Source organism: Anser brachyrhynchus (assembly GCF_964034855.1).
Source record: "Anser brachyrhynchus genome assembly, chromosome: 5".
Lineage (NCBI taxonomy): Eukaryota > Metazoa > Chordata > Aves > Anseriformes > Anatidae > Anser > Anser brachyrhynchus.
This window is the reverse complement of record NC_137699.1, coordinates 5,136,101-5,156,743: the sequence shown is the minus strand read 5'-3', so window position 1 is coordinate 5,156,743 and position 20,643 is coordinate 5,136,101. Positions and strand designations below refer to the sequence as shown.

At 41.3% G+C, this 20,643-nt stretch overlaps 1 protein-coding gene across 19 annotated transcripts in view; it reads left to right on the top strand.

Annotated features, from left to right (window-relative positions):
* Window positions 1-20,643, top strand: part of PLEKHA7 (pleckstrin homology domain containing A7) — a 149,422-nt gene that overhangs the window by 40,289 nt on the left and 88,490 nt on the right. For 2 of the 19 annotated variants that reach the window (XM_080595765.1, XM_080595779.1), the window contains exon 1: window positions 11,769-13,290. The exons of 12 other annotated variants lie outside the window; for them this stretch is intronic. In XM_080595765.1, coding sequence (XP_080451891.1) covers window positions 13,220-13,290 — 71 coding nt within the window. In that variant the 5' untranslated portion in view covers window positions 11,769-13,219. Of the gene's footprint in view, window positions 1-11,768; window positions 13,291-17,169; window positions 18,675-20,643 lie in introns of those variants that run through there. 5 more of the 19 variants (XM_080595767.1, XM_080595761.1, XM_080595768.1 and 2 more) reach the window with 4 other exon arrangements.

Below are 20,643 nucleotides of genomic sequence, written 5' to 3'. Positions count from 1 at the left end.
AAATTGACATTAAAACAATGTGTACTTCTAGGTAATGAGATGATTATGATTTTTGAAGAATGGTAAAAATACAAACTTCTAGGCCAGTTGAGAAGAAATGCTTCCATTAGGCAGGGCCAGGATTTCTTAGTCTTACATATTAAACAAACAAACACACAGCAAAACAACTTTGTTTTTTTGCAAATGCCTGAATATGATGAGCAGACTTCGTGTGGTAAATGGATCCCAAATTCTGAAGGTGTCAGGGACAGAAGCAGCAGCAAAGAAATTATCGTGGAGATGACAAGGAATGTCTGAAAAGGGAGCAGAACAAAAATGAGTGATTGACCAGGGTGGGAAGGTTGTGACAGGGAGAGCTGGGAGCCTCAAGGATGGGAAGTGGTTGCTTGAATATCTAAAATAATTGGATAGGGCAATCTAAAAAACATCTCTTGGCAGGTGTATTGATGAAAAATTCCTATAGGAAAAAAAAAAGAATTCCTTGTAGTCAGGGCTTGTGGGAATTAATTTTTCTGATAGCTCAGTGTGGAGAAAGCATCTACGGCAGGTTCTGAAAAGTGGCTGGAAGGATGGGAAACCAGGATTTCAGCAGTCACATGTAGCTGGGGCACCACAGGAAAAAATTCGTCCTCTTCCACCTCGTGCAGTTTGTGGGAAAAAACAATGTGGGAACTGGTGTCAGGTCATGCAGGTAATCAGTGAGACTTTTGTATAAAGCAGAAGAGTGAGAGTTTGTCAGCACCGTGCAGCCAAGATAGAGCAGCTTCTTTCTGATGTTGCTCTAAGCCCTTTGTGTGCTTGTTTCTATTTTTAATGCACCCCTAGGAAGGACTGTCTGGGACATGTTTGCTGATGTAACATTATGTAAATTTTATTTCAAAGCAAAGATAAGGTACTGTTGACTAATTAACATGATGATTCCAGCTTAAAATAGTTCATACTAAGCAGAGATCGGTATTAGTTTGTAAACTTCATGAGCACTTGCAATGAAATGTAAAGTAATTAAAAACAAGTGTTGAGCTATGATGGACTGTAGCTTTCCTAGATCCCGTCGTCTGGTCGGTGTTAATGGAGCCACTTGTGTAGCGTTTACTCCTGGAACTGCTTCTTTGCATGGATTTGCATATCTCGTTTATTAGGTAAATAAGAAGTAATGGGAGTATTTCCAAACTTTGAAGTTTTTGATCCTGCAGTGAGGAGTAAAATAAAAGCTTAGAGAAAAGTTTAATTTCTCACCATGTATATTTGGTGACCTGGAAGGGAAACAGAAGCCTTGCAGTTCTCCAGATTTTTTATCGTTTCCCTTAAGAAAAAGAGCATGGTAGTTTCGCCTTTTATTTTTTACATCACATTTTATTGCAGTCAAAACACTTTTATTTAAAAAAATAAACTGTATGTAACTGTAGCAAATATATGCTTATGCTATAAAGACAGACGTCTTTCAATTTTATACTGAAAAAATTTATACCGTGCGGGCCCCTGCCCGCTTCACCTCCCGCACACGGTAAGTACGGCGCTTGTGCTGCCAGGAACAGCGGCACTTGCACAGAGGCTGCGCTCCGCACCTGCAGCATAGCTGAATTCATCCTAAACACATCTTCCGCACTGTGTTGGAACTGGCAGAGTGCGTGTTGAGTCTCTCAGAGAAAGTGGGCTGCATAATGTATAATATTACACGAACAACTTTTTGGAGAAAAAAGGCACAACTTTTCTTGCAGCTGGCTGTAGTAGGAAGAGCTTTAAGGCAAATTTAATAGAAGCAGCGTGGCCTACTTCAATTAGCACGAAACGCTAGATAATTATCTTAATGCCAGGTGTTGTTGAGACTTGGCTACCAAGAGCAGTTAGGGTGAGTTTTTTGGTTTGGTCTGTGAGGAAGTTTGTTCCAGAAAACTTAGGAGCAGGTTGAAGTGATCGGACCAGTCCTGAAGGCAGTTTTGAAACAAAGCGTAACAACTCCTGATAATTTAGTTACTTTAAAGTAGGAGTCAATGGGACATGTCAAGGCTCTTTCAACAAATTGAATATCTTGCAAAATTGAAGCGATTTTGAATTCATGTCTGAGGAGAAATTTATGGATTCAACCCACCCATCCCCAAGTGCTCCAGTTTCAGAAGAACACGCATTAAAATCATGCCTGCAATAACTGTTTCTGCTCTGCTTAGAGGAATTGATCCGAGGAGGGATATTTTCTTCAAAGATGATATTTAATTTGGCTTTGCATAACAAGATGATTAACTCGTTCTAGATGGGATGAAACCCAGAAAGCGATCGTTCGCAAATGTAATTTTGCAAAGCTGCTGTCATCACCGCGAGAAAAGTGTGAACAAGGCCTAACGTAACAAATCCAAATAATGAAACTCTATTAAAACATCCGTTTCCTGGGGTTGGGAACTATCTGGGACATAACATCTTGATTATAGTTTCTTTGGTATTGAAATTAATTTCCTTTATCTTCAAACAGAAAGTGGATCTCCAGCAGTGAGTGGTTCTACCGTCAGTGCAAAATCAGCTAACATGAAATGTACAAATTTATGTCGGTTACATCATGTGAGCTGATTACCTTTCGTTTCTCTTAACCTACAGAACCAAAGCACCTTTAGTCCTCTGTCTGCGTGCAGCTGGCCTGTTGGGGGGAAATAGCGACTGCAGTGAGTTGGGCAGTCTCTGCTCTGGGCTTCGTCCCTCCCCTTTCTTTCTTCCCTAGGCAGAGGGAGGGCAGTGGTGGCGTTAATGAATTTTTCAGCAAATGGGGAGAGAGGAAGCATGGTCCTTTTTAATGACCGTGCTTCACTTTTGAATACTTTTGAATGCTTCGGGCTTAATCATGAGAATGGTTAATGGCTGACTGAAGCTGATGGTCTGTAAACACTGCTATGCAAAAATATTATCTCAGGTATGTATTGGTGTTCAGCCCTTGCAAATAGATTGTAATGCTTTGTTTGAAACCCTCTATTTTTTCCTGCGTTTTGTGTACCGAATGCCTCAGATAATGTATGGGGTTTGTACTGATCTCTAGCTAACTCTTTGGGCTTTTCCATGCTGTAACTTTAAAAGCACGGTGTTGATTTAGTGCCACGTTTTTCAAAGTTTGTTTTGTGATTAGAATACCTGCCTGGAAGTTGAGTGCTGTTATCTGAAATAATTATGGCGATGAGTGCTGGACACTCCTGGCACATACTGTTAGCATCCAGTCTCTCCCTGTGCTTACATTCCACGTTTGTGAAGGACCCCGATGCGAAGGGTAGGATCGTTTCTTCGTTATTGTGGACTTTGCCTTCAAATCGATGATTAATTCTTATCAAAGTGAATAAATATTGTCATTATTTCAAAAGTGTTTAAATAGATTTTATTAGGAGGGATGAAGATTGGAAGTATTTGTAATGCCTTCTGAAGTAATTAGGTTGCTCTAGAAATCAGAAGCTGAGTTATGAATGAAATCATGCCCTATCTCAGAAAATATCTAGCTATTTCTTACGGTGGTAGGTCAGAGATGTTATTATCCAGGTTTGAGTCTACTTTTGCATTTTTATCCTTGTAGTTTTTAAGAAGGAAAATAAAGCTTTTTTGGTGAAGCATCTGAGGTTACCGAGGTATTGTAAGCATGAATAATTTCACAGGCTTGAGAAGATGATCAAAATATAATCAATTATTTTATTTGTGTATGTATGTCAGCGTATGGTTTAAGGGACATCCTGGCTGTGTGCTTTATTTTGCATAGAACTGCATTTTGTGTCCTCGGAAAGCATGTGCCTTTCTTCTTTTGCACACTGCCATCCAAGTTTGGAAGTTAGGGTGCCTGGAGGTATTTCATTGTTTGGCTTTCCGTAAATCCCAGTTCTTGCAGAGTTCTGTGCAGCCCATTCGGTCCTTAACAGCCTGACTGTGATTAAAATGTGTATTGTACGTTGTATGATTTCATGCTTAAGCTTAATTTCTTCCGTTTCAAGGTAGTGTATAATAATGGAAACAAAAATAGCATAACTGAATTAAAAGGATTCCTTAGCATTATTTTTTTCCTGATATCAAAGTGACGTATGCCAAAGTTAAATAAATGAAATAAGTTTTTACACCAATACAGAATGGGGCGTTTAAACAGCTGAATGTTTAAAAAGACTAGTATGAATATTTGAATTTCAGAGAATGGAATAGATTTATCTTGTTCAGTCTGTAGTGCCCAATTGCCATTTAGAGGCACATGAATTGACCTAGCAAATAAAAAAGTTAGGCTAAGCAAATTAAAATTCTTGAGCGTATTGAATAAATATAAGTACAGTAAAAAGCACCATCTGTCTAATTAAGCAAATGAAATATTTCTTCAAGGAAGCTGGGGTGACAAAAGCTTTATTAAAACTTCTTATACAGCATTTCTGTCGTATAACCAAAAGGCACCCACCCTGCCTTTAGCAGTCCAGGTGTGCCTGTAGGGACAAATAAGTAGAACTCCGTGGATGTAGTGCAAGAACCGAACGATATGCTTGGTTTCTTTCTTTTTTACTGCTCAGATTATAATGCATTAAGACAATGGTTACAAACAAACATTTAACCTTGAACTGATTTAAATATAGAGTTCTCAAATTTTTTTTTGCGGGTTTAGTGATGAATTTGCTATCCATCCCATGTCTGAACTTTATTTTTTTTTCATTCCATAACGACCTTGAACTGATTTTAATATGCTGGAGTCAATACTAAAAATAGTTTATCAAGAATATTTCAGATTACTTGTAACAGTGATATTAACTGAATGCAAGCCAGCTCTGGCTTAGACGCCTTAATTAGGAGAGCTTATTTTGGAAGTGCTTTCATTTATCACCCTGACCTCAGGAGTTTGTACACCCTACGGTTTCTTTTTACTCTTACACTTTTGAGCCATGCCAAATTAAAGAAACTGCAGACTTTGAAGTGAAACACCAGTGTTTCATTTGTCTCTGTAAGACTTTTCAATAAGCTGCTATTTCATTTGAACAATTGTCAAGGCATTAGCCACAGTTGATTTGTTGGTAAGAATTATGAATAGGTCATCCGTATAGATATGAATTTACCTGGGCTGTTACCATAAAATTCCTTGCAGATAAAAAGGATGCTGTGTGACAGTTCTCTGGTTTACAGGACTTTGTCTGATTTACCCTGACGCCCAAAGATAGACTCGGCCTGCCTTATTTGCAGTCCTGGGAGAGGTCCAGCAGATACTCTGCAGCTTCGTGCAGGGGTAGCAAAGCAACGTTTGGATGCCATTAAGTAGGCGTCTGTTTAGTTTGTATTAATGAGAGTTGTAGCTGTTGGAGAGACAAACTTACTACATTCTGGTAGCTCAAATAAATTAAAATTCATTTGGGTCATGGGAGAGAGAAACCAAGGGCTGTCTTCTAAATGACAAGTTATTTTAAAAGCTGCTGTAATATCAGCGTTCTGGCTTCTACATATGTTCCTGGTGACTGTATTTATTTAATCACTTCAATGCAATTTGCATGCATCCATACTCAGTTAAATATTACATATAAATATTAGCTTTTATTAGAAAATTATTCCTTTAAAGTTTCTTTCTGACTCATTTTTTTATTCAATTATTTTCCTTGTTTTCTGTTCAATATTTTAATGTCACCTGGAGGTAAGTTTTCATCTCGATCCAGTATAACTTATTTTTATGTAAGAATCCCATTTCAGGTGCTGGTTTGTTTATTTATTTATTTATGTATATGTGTATATAATAATGCCTTCAGAAATGGGTTTGTTTTAATGTTGTTGTTATTTAGAAGAGTTATTTGTGATGAAAGAATCAGGAATTACTTCATGCAGCAAGAGAATGGAATTTGATTCTGTAACTCTCTTTGAACAGAAATGTGGAATACCTGCTGAATCTACAGCACGCAGGATTTATACTCTTCTTTTTTAAGTGCAGTACCCAGAAAATGGAATGCTCACTCCCAAATGGTATTTGAAGATGGTCAGTACCTGGTACATGTCTTACAAATCGTTGCCACCCAGAGCTGTTTGGAAGTCTTGCACAGATCAGTCAGTTTTGGTGAAGTTCTGCAAGGAACGGGGTGGGGTTCTGGTTTGGTTTGGGCTGCTTTAGGGGTTTTTGTTCATTTTTGCTTGATTTGTTTTGGAATTCTCTCCCCTTTTTCTGGCCAGCCACAGTGCTGGCACGGATTCTCAGCCTTGCAGTGCAGATAGCCCTGGCTTTCAGGCGCGCGAGTGCTGCAGCCTTTCTGTGCCAGGCTGCTATACCCGACCTGCGCTCCCGCGGCGCATTGCAGGCGGCAGCCCTTGGGCTCTGTGTGCGCTGCAGTGCTGGGGGAAGCGGTGCCGAGTCCTTCAGCCACCTCCTTCCAAAGCCAGGCTGAACAGACTCGACTGATGAAATGCTGTGTCACTGGTGCCTGCTGCTGCAGCTGTGCCTTGGCCCTGAACCCCTTGCTTTCCAGCAACAGCAGTCTGTCTGTTCTGCTCTGCTGGCAGGTGATGGATGGCTGGTAACCAGCAAGGCTGTGTGGCCAGACGGTGTTTGCTCTGTACCCGGAGTAAAGGTCGCGGGGAGGATAAGGGGTGATCCCGGTGATGGAGGACAGCCCTTCCTGCTGGCAGTGGGGATGAGAGCATCCTCCCAGAGCTTAATGAGTCACCAGGAGGTAGGTCAGACTTCCGAGACACGCAGTAGGAGCTGTTCATGTGCACAGGTACAGCGTGAGGTCTGCGCACCTCCGTCTGTTGGTAACAATCAGGTTAAACTTGGAAATTAGTTTCCAGTTGCAGGTTACTTGTGGCTGTTGGTTCAGCTGGAGCTGCTGTTGGAGAGGAAGGCAGGGTCATAAGGAGGGTACGTACCCTCTCCTGTCTCCGTCACCGTCAATGGATTTGTGTCTGTGAGGTTTCATGAATTGCACTAGGTTCACTTCCAGCCCAGATACTCCCCTTCTGCCCCAGAAGACATCCAGATGTTTTATTGTCAGCAAGAGGCATTTTCCTCGCTCGTTCTGCGAGCTGCTGTGGACTCATCGAGCCAGCTGCAGGGCAGGATGGTCTGGTTGAGGACACGGGACCTGGCGATGCAGCAACCTGCCGGTGGTTGTGGGTGTGCAGCCGGGGATTCGCCGCGGTAGTTCTGCAGGTCAGGGCTCTGTCTCTGACAGGCACGGTGCCAGCTGTGCGTAGTCGCTCGTGAATCAATTGGGAACCTTTGGCCACAGTGAAGAGTTGTTTAGCTTCCTCCTGAGCTCTTGCTTAGCAGTAAAGAAACACGTGTTGGTTTTCTGAAATCTAGATCAAGATTGCAGTTTATACCTCTCAGCTCTAGTGCGTGCTTTCTTCCTGTATTTGCTGTCAGGGGTAGCAATTGAGAGCGATTGGGAATTCATGGCTGACAGGACAAAGCCTTGATGGAAATGAATTCCTTACATTTCGGACACTATGCTTCAAGGTCCTCTTTAGTCCTGCTTTATGGAATTCCACCTCTTACACCAGGCGGCGTGGTCGCAGAGAGGAGTGCGTTGGCAGCCTGCCTTGTCCTTAGGGACATGGTTTTAGTGACATTAGTAGTATGGTGATGGTTGGACCAGATGATCTTGGAGGTCTTTTCCAACCTTAATGATTCTGTGGTTCTGTGATTCTCAGCAATGTGAGTGGTGCAGAGGCAGCTGAAAGCTGAGCCCTGCGTAACTGCTCCAGGCTCTCACATCTAGAAAATGTTTGGGAACACATTTTTCCCTCTTTAAAGTGTACGTAAGGAAAAAAAAGTGTGAGCATCCCTTCCTTCCATCAGCTCAGCTGTGTGCTGTGGCTGGTGCTGGGCTGGGCTCCTCTGCTGCTGGCTGGGGCGAGCGAAGATGGGCTTATGGGGATAGGTGACGGAGGACTGCATGGTGTTTGGGGACTCTTCAAACTTGTGTGTTGTTTCTGTGCTAGTATTTGGGCGCAGGCAGTGGAGTGTTCATCTCGTGCCAAGGAGAGAGTAAATCTCTCATTTTCTTCAGTACTTTTTCATTTGATCTCTCTAGCCTTTCAATGGCTAACATGGGGTCGGCTGCAAATCTAAGGCTCCTTCTAAAGGAGATTTCACTTATTTTTATGTCATGAGAGATGCCAAGGTTGTGTTCCAGTTTGAGAAAGCGGCTTTCCACTCAGTGCTTCCTTCTAAATACCAACGAGAAACAGACAAGCTTGAGAAACTAAGAGGAGATTTTTGTTTTTCTTACGAATTTTGCCTACTGAGTCAGTTCTGTGTCATGATCGCTAGACATACTTCAGAGAATGGCAGTATATGGACAGGGAGTATATGGAGAAATCAAGGGGAAAGCTCCCGTTTCTTTGTGAAGACCACGTAGTTGTTCAGTCAGCTGTTGCTTGCTCTTTGACGTCTGGATGTTGACATAAAAATTTTGCTGGGAGTGATGCAAAGCTGCTGGAGGCTGAGGACAGACAGCAGGCATCCGTCTCCAGGCTGGACAAAGGGACTGCCGAGCTGAAGAAGCTTGTAAATAGGCTTCCGGGGCAGAACCACATGTATGGTCAGAAAGCTGCCCTAACAGGAGACGGCATGATGGAAATAGTCCATGGGGGCTGGAGGAATGGAAAGCTACCGAAAGGTAAACGGAGGTGTGAGGTGGTGGGAGGGCAACTAAACAGGGCACCTGAGAGACTGGAAGGCAGGGAGGAGAGGTGGAGGACGGTGGATGTGTCTTTTGCTTCGAAGAACCCGGTTTAATTGAAGCCTGAATATGAACACTTTGTATGCTGCCTGTTGTCTTACAGAGGTTGCTCGCTTTTCTTTATTTTTCATGGGGTGACCTACCTGAAAGCAGCAAGAAGCCTGCCTATTCTGCACCTCCTCGTGCGGCAAGGATCCCTTCAGTGTTCTTAGGAAACTGGGCTGAAAATACCTTTAGTTGAGTTATTTCAACAAGAAGTTAGGAGTCCAGAGCTGCATTATCACTGAACCCACTGGTCTGCCTCAGGGAAGAGAGAAAGTCATCTGTCAGCAACTAGATCAGGTAGTGCTTTGAGGTTGACATTTTCTCTCAAGTTCTGGTGGTGTTCAAGTCCTCTTTCCTTCCTTCCAGTGGTTTTTCTGTTACCACTTCTGGCTAGTTTTCTTTTCTATGTAAATACCCAATTAGTCTGTTTCTGGATGAGTTTGGAGTTTTTGGCCATAGTGTCCTTCATCAGTTTTGAATTTGCTATTCTGCAGTGTTGTTGAATGTTTCCCTATCACTGTGCTTTGTATAGAAAGGGAAAAAAAATCCATTATGTCTTTTAAGTACCATTCATTATATCAGATATCTTTGTAATATTTTCTTTGTAAGGGTTTTTGTATTTTCAAACTCTGTGTAAGGGATTTTCCTACATTTCCTTTAAATTTTTTCTTCTGTTTTAGTGTCTGCAATATATTTCTTATCAGATGGGGAAAATATTGAATAAAACATTTTGTATGGGGGTAAATTACTGATTTATGGTATTGACATTACAATAATTTCTGCATGGCACTTCATTCAGCTTTTTTACAAATACTACCATTTTATATGCATTTTGATATATCGCCACATAACTGTGTGCAATGTGTCGAGATTTGATGAAGCTTCTGATCTAGATTTTATGAAGTTAATTTAGATTCCAGTAATGAGGTTAGCTTCAGTTTCTCCTTCAATCTGCCTTTTCAAATTACAATAATTTTGTCAGCTTACCAAGAATGTCATTTGTCTGAAGTACCAGAAACCAGTCACGACCTTTTTAATGTGTTTTTCTTTTTTTTTAAATTGAGTACTTGTTCTCCTCCTGTCTTTCAGACTGTCCCTGCTTTTTAAAGTGCAGTTACACCTCAGTTCTTGCATTGCATACATTTTCACCTAGCAGCATTAAATGCTGTAACGGGTCAGTTCCTGTTCACTGCTAAGGTCATTGTAAATTCGGGAGCACACAAAGCTGGCACCTCAAACTCAGTTTCCTTGTTTAATTTTGTTCCAGCAAAGTCCTATGTACTACATGGCACGTTCTACCAAACAATCCTAATGTGTTGGGTTTTTAAAGAGTTCGTTTGCTGGCACTGAAACCTGGAAGCAAAATGCAGCTGAAGAGGCCTGTGTTTGGAAGGGAACCCATTTGCCGCCTTAGTGCTGCTGGTGGCTGGCAAGTGGAGATGGGTTCCAGCCGTAATCCAGCTGCACGTGCCAAGAAGCGAAAGGGGCACTTGGTAATTGTGGGTATCACTGTCTGGAGGTTTTCCCTGTGGTCTTTACCAGTTTTTCTCATCCCCCCTCCCTTCTCCCTCTTGTGCCACACATTCCCTTCCTGTTTCCCAGTCGCCGATCGCTGGGGAATCACCAGCCACTGTGTGATGCTTACAAATGCAGGATTCTGCTCCTGTAAAGATCACCTTCAATTCAGTTTTTGCCTGTCTATTGTGATCTCAAATATTCCCATGTTTAAATGCTGCTTAATGCTGTCCAGCTGTTTAAAATCTCAGTAGGTTCTACCACATTTTAAAATTTAAATGGCTTTTATATTTAAACGGAAATCTCAGCCCTATAACGCTTCTGTTGTGTTAGAGCTAGGAGGAGGAGACAAAAAGAAACCTCTATTCCGAATATTCCCACGCATCTTTTCCCTCAAATACAACAGCTGTATTATCCCTTCATAAAACTTTAATCAAGGGATTTCAATACTTAATTACAAAAAAATGTAGCCTCCCATCATTCCTCTGCTGTCAGCGAGTATTTTCCTTATTATGTGGATAAGCCAGGCATTAAGTGGCTGAGTGACTTCTGCAAAATGGCGTAGCAAGTCGGAGGCAGATCCTTGTTCAGGAGCCTGGGATGTGCTGGCTTGATGTTACCGTGCTTGTCAGCTGGCAAAGGAAATGGTTCCCCCCAAATCCTGCTTGGCGCTACCAAAAGCTATTCTGAGATGAGAATTATTGGATGAATGTGTTAATGCTGGCATTACTGCTGCTAAGCAGGCGCCGAATGAATGGAGAAGAGAGAAAATGAAGCACTTCAGGACGGGGCAGCTGGTGGTGCCCCTGCACAGCGGTGCAGCAGGGTGTCTTGGTGGCAGCAAGGTGTCTTGGTGGCAGCGGGCCATACTCGTCCTCCCAGGGAAGCGTGGCTGGGCCAGTTTTCAGAAGGAAGTTTTCCTCTTGCACTCATGTACAATTTTTTGTTCTTGTGTGGTTTTTGAGAGTGGTGGTTTTTGGAATTGCTGCTCCGTGCTGTACAAGGGAGAGATTATATTTATAATAGCTGGTTTTCTAACCTATTTGTAAAAGCTCAGCTGATATCATGCCGTTGTTTGTGCTCGACTTGCTTTTTCTAGCTTTTTCTTTAGAGTCAGGAGAGGCATAAAAACTTCTGCAAAATGATGTGCCCAGCAGCCTGTTTGTTTTTCCAAACGTATCGGGTAGGCTAATAAAAAGTTACTTCTCCGGGCAAACCTTGCTCCGTTTGTGTCATTCTGGCGTTTTGATTGGACTTGAGGAATTGCTGCCTTACGCAGTGACCTGTGGTGTCTGAACATTCACCCGTGTGCAAGCGCGTGTTGCGTTTATTGTGCAGAATGGCTTGTCGTTCCTGTGTGGTGGCTGGTGTCGGGTCAGTCACTTGATTGAGCTGTGTGTGTGAGTGTGCAGGGCTTATTAATCAGCACTCCCAACTTCTTGAGGCCCAAGTCCTTGTTCTGCAGTCTTTGATTGTTGTTGGTGTCTTTCCCCTACTGTTTTACTGCTATGTGAAACGCGGATACCATGTTGCAAAAGTAAAGCCCCCTTTTTTACACCTTGACAAGTACTGGTTAGCAATGAAAACGTCACAGTGCTGTTCAAACCCTGTGAAAATAGTGGAGTTACATCAACAAGAAACTGAATGTTTCACTGAGATCAGATTTACTTTAAATTTTCAGGTACATTTAGGGTAGGAGAACAAGTTCCCATTCCTCTGTGTCAGACTTTAGAAGTTACCTAGAATGGTGACAAATTTTTGCACCATTTTCCTAACGACTGAGATATTTATTGGAAACTGGTAATAAACCAAGTGAAACTGGTTCGGTTGTTTTCCAAGACTGAGAGACAGAATGTAAATAATGTGTCATGGTGTGGATGTATTAAATTCCCCTTTTTAATGTTCTCCAGTGTGCTTAGTACAGATAACAAAACACATTTTAAATCCGTCCTATATAATGTTTTGCCAAAAGTAAGCAAGTCTTCATGTGAGGGCACTGTATGCCTTCTTTGCTCCGAGAGTTGTGCAGGTAAGTAATCATTTAATTCTATTTGACATTAGCCGTGCACTAGGCTGCCGTGGCTCCTCACGTCTTCCTGCTTGTTAATTGTCTTTTCCCTTCCTGAGGAAGTCATGCGCAAAATAAACTTTCATGTCACTTAGCGTTGTACTGTATATCAAAAGAAATCTTGCTTTTGATATTTTTTTGATTTGAACTGTGGTAAAACACTAGAGGAATGCAGGCACAGAATTTTATTTCTGTATTCAGTAGCTTAAGTAATGTGGTTTAACATCCCAGCTCCCTGCCTTCCCTCCTGCCTTCCCGTGGTCGAGGGGCTCATGGTATTGTCCTTTATTAGCAGGGGGAAGCTCAATGTGATTTTCCTGACTCCTGTGAAGTGCAGAAATGCAGGCTGATGTCACTTAGAAAACAATAGGATGCATTGTACATTTAACTGAAAATCGTGAAGGAAATCCTTGTCACCGAGCTGAAGGTCACAGATCTCCTGCATTTTCAAGGAAATTCTTGTCCGGGCTACAGTCGTGCTTCACCTGCAGTCCCGATCCTCATTAGCTGATAGAGGGATTTGCGGCAGTGGCACTAAGTTGTGCTGCCTGCTGGCCGCCTGCCAGTGCAGGGCTGCTGCCTGAGCCGCCAGGTTGCTGCCTGGCTCCAGCCGGCGAGGCACCGCGCGTGCCGGGGGAATGCGGTGCGGGGTCCTGCGCCCAGCCAAGGCAGAAGAGCGGCTGCCCTCGCTGCGCTGAGGCAGTTGCGTGTGTGTGGTTTGGTAGTACGTGATGTCATGAGGGTGTTGGCTCGGAGGAATTGCACTACTGAGGAAGCAGTTTGATATGCAGGCAGAATTCTCAAACCTTCGAACGTGCGTTTGGTTTCTCTTTAGTTAGCTTTGGACAAATGTACAGATGGATACGAGCACGTGTGGTTTTTTGGTAAGGCATTAACATGTGGAATACAGAAGCAAATTAAGTGGATACAATACCCGAAGGCAATGTCGAGTCAGTCTGGGTTTTCAAACTCTCTTCCTCCACCAGGATATCCATTCTACCAGGTGTCATGCAGGTATGTCGCGTGTTACATTTCATTTTTTAATGCTCTGGCATATGGAGCTGTAGCAGATTATCAAGAGATTTGTGCTTCCATTTGTTTGCTGTCTGAAAAAAAGAAAACAGACAAATAAGATGATGAAAAATATAAATGCATTTTTAAGTGCTTTGTGCTGGACTTTTTAACTAGGATGGCATTTATTTAAAGCCAATATTTTTTATTTCTAAATGTACTAAATGTTTTGTGAGTTTTTCTGACTGGGAGAATTAAGTTGTAACCTTGGAGATTTTGAAAGTGACTTATGTATTCTGATTTCTCAGTCATTTGCTAGGAACTGGGTATCTACATTGCTGAGAATCAGAAATTACGCAGATTTCTAGAAAACACGAATCATTTTAAGTATTTTCATGAAGAATTGTGTAAAGTGAATAAACAGAGTACTTAGCTGTCATTGTGCTTTTAAGACGGCAATTCACAAAATATATGCACGTGTGGAAAGGTGCTAAATGCCAGTGTTACGATAAAGCTTAACCATGCAGGGTTCTTGCTGCTTTATCTTTTTGATTCAGCAGTCCTGTTTTATGAAAAACCTTTCCTGCCAAGAGTGCTAGAGAACAGCCTTCGAGAGAACGGGCTGGATTCTAACCGTGAAATTGCCGTGCCTGCCGTGGAAGACTGTAATGTTGCATAATAATTAGAGGGAATGTGTTACAATACTTCTTTGGCTGGGAGGTCTCGGGTTTCTGGCACACCTTAATAATGGAATGTGGTCTCTGTTTATTGTGTCTAAATCTGAAGTCCTGCCTCTCATGCTGCAACAATAACAGAGGGAGGGGAAAATCTGAGTCGGAACAGGAGTTTTGTTCTATTACTCATCTTTCTGTAATGCATTTGAAGAGTAGGGTAAGAGAATAAGTTAATTATTAACATGTTCATATGCAGAGACTGTACCTGGCAAATAATCTTTGTAAACTGTAGAATATGTGTGGGTTAGTTTTGTGAGGCTGGAATGATAAAGAGTCATTTGTGAGTAGAAACAATAGTAGTTCTGCATATTGTTCATTTAACCACCTTTCTGTGCGTTTCTTGAAATAAAGTCCTGCGCTCACTTGCTTATTTATTTCCTTGTAGCACTACTAGGTTGTCTGGTCAAAGGTACCAGTAGGGTTTTATTGAAACCAGAGTTAGCCATTTAAGGTCAACTACAATGATTGCTCGTGGCTGCTGTTCTTTGGCCTAACTATGGAGGATGCTGAAGTCTAGCCTTTTTCTTCCTTTTTGTTTTTTTTTGTCTTTTCCTTTTTATGTTAATAGGCATGAATAAGCTAGAAACAGGCATTCAGTAAATGGCAGCTGCTGTAAAAGCCTGCTTTTCCCAGAAATACGTTAGATGCTCAGTCAAGTACTTGCATTTTCATTCCTGCTCCATAGGATCAAAATGAGCGTAGCCTACCACCCAGCTCCTTGGTTTCCACAGTTACCTTCAGGACAGAAGGAGGGGCTTGGAAGTGAGTTCCGACTCCTCACCTCTCCGTCGCGAAAAGACAGAAATTGAAGCTACTGAACTTTTGGCTCCCTGTTGTTTACCTGCATTTTTGCTTTTTAATTCACTCCTCCCTCTTTCTTACGTGGTTTTTAAATAGTTGTTCTGCATTTCAATGAAGCTTGCATTTAATAATGTTCAGATAATTTCTGTGATATGCAACATAGATGATTAAATCCTGTTTTATGTATGTAGAATTGCATGGATTTATTTGTTTTCATCGCTAGGTTATTCCAACCTTGCAAGTTTACTTTTGTTCTGGTACCTACAAAGACAGTTTCTTTACATATCATACAACCATGGCTAACTTGACAGCTCCAGCTATGTCAAATTAGTGTTTCTGCAGTCATTTTAGAGCTTGTGCTCAGGTGCAGAATATTCCTTCAGCACAGTAACACATGGCCCTTTCCGACTGGGGCACAATATGCTTTGCGGAGAGAGGGCTGAATTAGGATTTGTATTCTCTGCTAGTGGTTATATTCTGGTGAGTGAAGTTTTTCCAGTAAAATTAATCAGCGGCTAGGCTACTGTTTACCGTCAATGCTTTATGATCAGTCTGGAGCGGGGTTGATTAGTATACGTTATGTGAAGTTTGTACGTTGGCGGAGTCGTGTTAATCGGATGTGGCTTGCATCTGGGATTGCGGGAAATTGGTGGTTCCAAAGTCTTCAGCAGAGGTCTGGAGAAGCTCTGTCTTCATGAAACTTTGTCTTTTGTGTAGACAAGCTTCGTTTTCTAGAGGTGTTTGGAATTACGTTTTCTGTTGCACATACGGAGTAACAGTATTGGTATGATACTTACGTGGATGTGGTCTGAAGTATTGATGCCAGCCTATTTTGGAGAAGCGTGCAATCAGCATTTTGTTAATGTGTGCTTTTGTAACGTTTGCGTGTAGCATTGTTCATACTCCATCTTGGAGGTGACCAAGGTGCAGTCGGCCCCCGAGGTCACTCGGCGTGGCTGGGTCTGTGGGCTGGCTCTCAGTTATGGAACCGCGTAACTGAGGCGCTCGTCCAGGTGACTGCGTTCCTGAGCCATATCGTAACTTGCCTTTGATACCCGTGCAGTACAGAACTGGGATTTCTGAAGAACATTTCCGTGTTTAGGAAGAAAAAAAAAAGAATAGCATTTATGTTGAGTTTAACAAATTTCTTCTTGATTCTTTCATAGCACAACATAAGAGAGCTGATCTGGACAGTAGCTATAGAAAACGTTCTGTGTGACTGAAAAACTTCCGCAAGTAACTGATCTTTCTTTATAGATTTGCTGTTTAATATAGAAATATTACAAAGAAAATATTACCATCTACGATTCCTGTAGCTTAAGAAAAGTAGCAGCAAGTGCAATGTTAGTATTGGTGGTTAAACTTTAAACGTTCCCCAGGGCACAGCGCTAAACATGGGCGGTGCAGCATACGGCCTGCTTGTGGCAGCCGGGGTGGCACCGGACAGGCAGCTTGCATTTTTGCAGCTGCTTGCTGTTGTAATGCTAGTTTTGTGTCATATTTCATATAGGACAGCACTGAGCCTATTCAAAAAATAGTCTTTGAAAATATGGTTATCGCTCTTCGATTTTACATGAAGCTTAATCGGTAGAGATTAAGAACAAAGTTCTCTCTGGCAGGACTTGCAAAGACTACGCTCGTGTCTTTCTCCCAGTTACCCGGGCAAGGCAAGAGGCATTTGCTGTAAGAACATTTGCTATTTCTCATTGCTCTAAGCTGCCAGAAGATATCCTTGGTGGTAGCCTTATGAGGTTTTCCTTAGGCAAAGAGAAAAGGAAGAGATCTAGTGTCCTAGCCATGTTTGCCAAGAGAATCCCCTGCAAAATGATCATGATTTTTGTGTTGGCCTCAAAAAAAGACGCGTTCAAAAATAATTTTGAGTAGAGAAGGTGTTTTTTTGAGTAGGAGGAGTTACATAGCTGTCCTCATGTGGAGAAGTGAGCTAATGCAAACGCAACCCTGTCTCAGCGGTGGAGCAAACGCTGCTGTTGCTGGAAGGTAACTGGAGCTGGGCTGGAGGACTGATGCTCTTAGCAAAGTTCCTCTTCAGACAGAATCTGCTTGTTTCTGACACAAACGCATAGAGGACAAGACATGTTTGTTCTGCATCACATGGAGAGCTTACTGTTTTCAGTAGCTACATGCAAAGCAGCAAAACATTTTTGACGGTTTGTTAGGTCTGGCATAGTCCTTTGGCCTAACTAATATCAGAGCCTTCTGCAGCCCTTTGTAATGCTGGAATTTTGTCTTCTAGGGAACGTGCTGGAAACCCTATTCACAGGAACAGGGTGCTGTTCCTGTCAAGACTTCCTTGAGTCAAACGTGCTGTTATACTGAATAAATAAATCAGTATAAGATGGCTGTTCAGTGAGGAGAAGGAAAACTTGAAATTTTGTGACTTGAAGATGAGTCAATTGCATCCGTGCAGTCGATTCAAAATGCAGTGTTGCAGGTCCCAGCCAGTCATAGCGATGTCCTAGGTAAGCAGTTGTAATTGAAACTAAGCAACAACCTGACAGCGCTCAACTGTGGAAAGGGAAAGAGATGTTGCTGCATGAATCTGCTGCTTTTTCTTTGAGGAAGAAGCCACTGTCCATTTCAAATGTTGGTATTTAATTAGCATCAAGTCCTTAAATTTAACAGAAGATATTTCTTACTGCTCTATGTTAGATGGAGGTGATCAAGATTTATTCCTCTGTGTTGCTGAGTCTTAGGAGAAAGCCATTGCTTTTAAAGAAACAAAGCAATTACTGAGCTTCCTTTATAGCATAATCTGACAAGCTTAGTGGAACTAAAATCTCTAAGAAATAATGAGGTCAGGCAAAGAGCAATCAAGAATAAAGTGGAGGACAAAAATTATATTAAAATATTTGCTTGCTTGGTAGCATGAACCAAGCTCCTGGGTAACTATTTAATGCAACTGTTCTGAATATTTGGAAGTATACATGCATATGACCAGAATTTACAGTTGCATTTTCTTGGAATAATTAAATCAGTTAAGCAAAACTTCCTGTATTTTTTGTTCTTTGTTTGTGCAGAGCCATTCCCTTTCCCTGTAGGAGGAACAGGAGTTGAAAGGGGAGGGCAAAGTTATTGACAAAATAAATGCAAGAACATGGTGTGCTACATTCTAGCTGGCAGTAGAAGCTGTTTCCCCATAGAATTTGATTTTATATATGCCTGCAGTAACAGTAGCTTTCATACTGGAGAGAGGGAGATGGGTGTCTGCTTTTTAGATAGATAATCCTTTGTCGGGACTTGGAAAGAACTGATGAAGAAAGCTGGTGCTGCTCACACTAGCTATCTCATTTATGTCAAAAAAGAATAGGTTAAATTCATATTTGAGAGCTAATAAACTATGAAGAAGAAAGTTTTATATATTTTACCCTCTACAATATTTAAAATGCAGGCAGGCTATTTCTATATTAAAATGGTTTTAATATTATATAGTTGCTTTGCAGGCAAATATAAAGATTGCTTTTAAACAAATCACACCAAACCAAACCAAAAAAAAATTCCAAGGAGCCCCATGATTAGAATGTCAGCAGTTACTTGGGCTTGACAGAACAAACAACACATTAAAAAGCTTCACGTAATAAAAAGTAACTCATTAAGCAAGATTGAACTTGAAAAAGAGTTTTGCTTGCAGGGAATAAATCTTAAGTACAGGCTGCTCTCTGAGAAGACAAAATAGTAGGAAAACTGTTAAAGACGTGGCAGGTTGCAAGATCACCACCTCTAACTTTTGTCCAGGAGATACAAGCACAAAACTGGGAGTAGGAGATGTTGATTAAGGTACGGGCTGCAGTTTCTGTACGACTTTCAAGTGCTTCCTTTGAAAAGTACTGCTAGGTAAGAATGTTTTTCGTATAAAATGTCTTTGTTATGGGAAGTCTCTTCTCTCTTCTTCATCTCCTGCTCCCCGTTTTTTCCCCCTAGTGTATTTTATTCACTTCTTTTAATCTCCCCTCTGCTGTCAGATCTCAATGGGAAATGAAAACCCCCAGCTCCTTGCAAGTGGCCGGTAGGTCAGTGATCCCAAATGTGGCTCCCTTGTGATCTACAGGACAGATTTGGAAACTGCAAGGGTCTCGATGCTGTAACAGTGTTGAACTGGGCACTTGCAAGACTGTTTGCAGTGGAAGGCTGCTGGTTTCACCTCTCTTGAAATGTACTGGATACTGCCTTCTGTAGACATGCATGTCACTTGCTTAACCCACGTTACTTTCTGGCTCCTCAAGTCTCTTTCCACATTCCTAGCACGGCTCCGGTTACACTTGGTGGTAAGGGTGTAATCAGATGAATGCGGTTGCAGATTGCAACAATTCATTATAAATCATTCTGTCAGAAAAGAGGAACTCTGAAGAAAAATGGGAGCATTATAATAATGCTATCTGTTAGCCTCCTCAGAAGAAGGCAAGAGTGTAAACTGCATATGATTCAACGTAATAGCTCTGATTTTAATTCTTACTCTCTGAATTAATTCTTACTGAAACTTTGAATATTTCTTTGTATTTATTTTGTGATATCTGGTATTTCAGGCTCTTGTGCACAGAACTGTAATGGTAATTCTTCTAATGACATTGATATTTGGCCAGCAGAACCAGTTACAACAAGTTCTGTGTTACTTTTTCTTCTAACAGCTATCTTCTAGCATATCCTTCAGTATAAAAAAAAAATCTAGTGTAAAAAAAATGTCTTGAGATTCTGATGTAATATTTTGTATTTTCATTATTCTGGGGATTTCAGCGTGAAAAGGCAGTTTCTTTCTTGAAAAAAAAATTGAAAATTTCTCTGTCGGTGCAAACATACACCACCTTGTTCTTCTGAACAATACTGGTTGTTCCGAATTCTGTCCAGTTCTTCTCTTCTTTCCATTAACATTTGTATCTCAGCAGTTGACTAATCTACTTACAGAACTGAGCTAAGGAATTACAGTTCTCACTTCAATAGCACGCTTCCCAGGAGTTACACTGTGATTACTTCTCTTAGAGGTGAAACTGCCTGGATACCTCTTGGATCCCTTAGAAAACCTTACAGGGATGTGCCATGAGCTTTTCTGAGATTTACGTGATGTGTTCAGAGGTCCTTATGCAACAAAATGAACATCAAAGAGCCATCCTACAAAGCTGAGAGTTTATGCTCTTAATACATTGTTTTTGAACATAAATATTGAAACTAACATTGAGTGTGTTTTAGAAACTGAATCCGGAGAGAAATGACCCTTCTTTCCAGTACAAATAAAGGAGACGTTGACTTGTAATAAGCATACAATTTAAAAGACGGTCCTTGAAAAGTCCTGGTTCGTGCAGCACTCCAGTTGGTTGTTAGTGAAATGTGAAGTGTAGGATTTGGTTGCAATTTGGTTTGGAGTTGAAGCACTGGTAGAAAATTTCTAAGGCATAAATTTGCAAGTTTCTTCTTTGTGCAAATTCAAAGCTTCTTATTAAATCAGAAACGAGGACATTGCAGTAGCTTAAATGTGTTATTTTTAAAGTAATTAACCATAGGAACATTTTAACCAATGTAGTGATTTGTGTTTAAATTTTAATAAGTGCCAGCTAATATTTGAATTATAACAAATTGTTAAATACAGATAGTATCTATTCAAATAAGGTGTAGCTTATATTTAGTCTCACTTTCTATGCTGTTATTTTGACAGGTATATGATATATGACATTGTTAATCCAGTTTTGTGAGTCCTGCAATTCATTTGGAGGACATTTTCCTGCAGAAAATAAGTGTAAATTTGAGCACTCAATAAATGGATACTTACGCATTCCGTTTTTAGATTTTTTTTCAAAAATAGCCTACCGCTTTC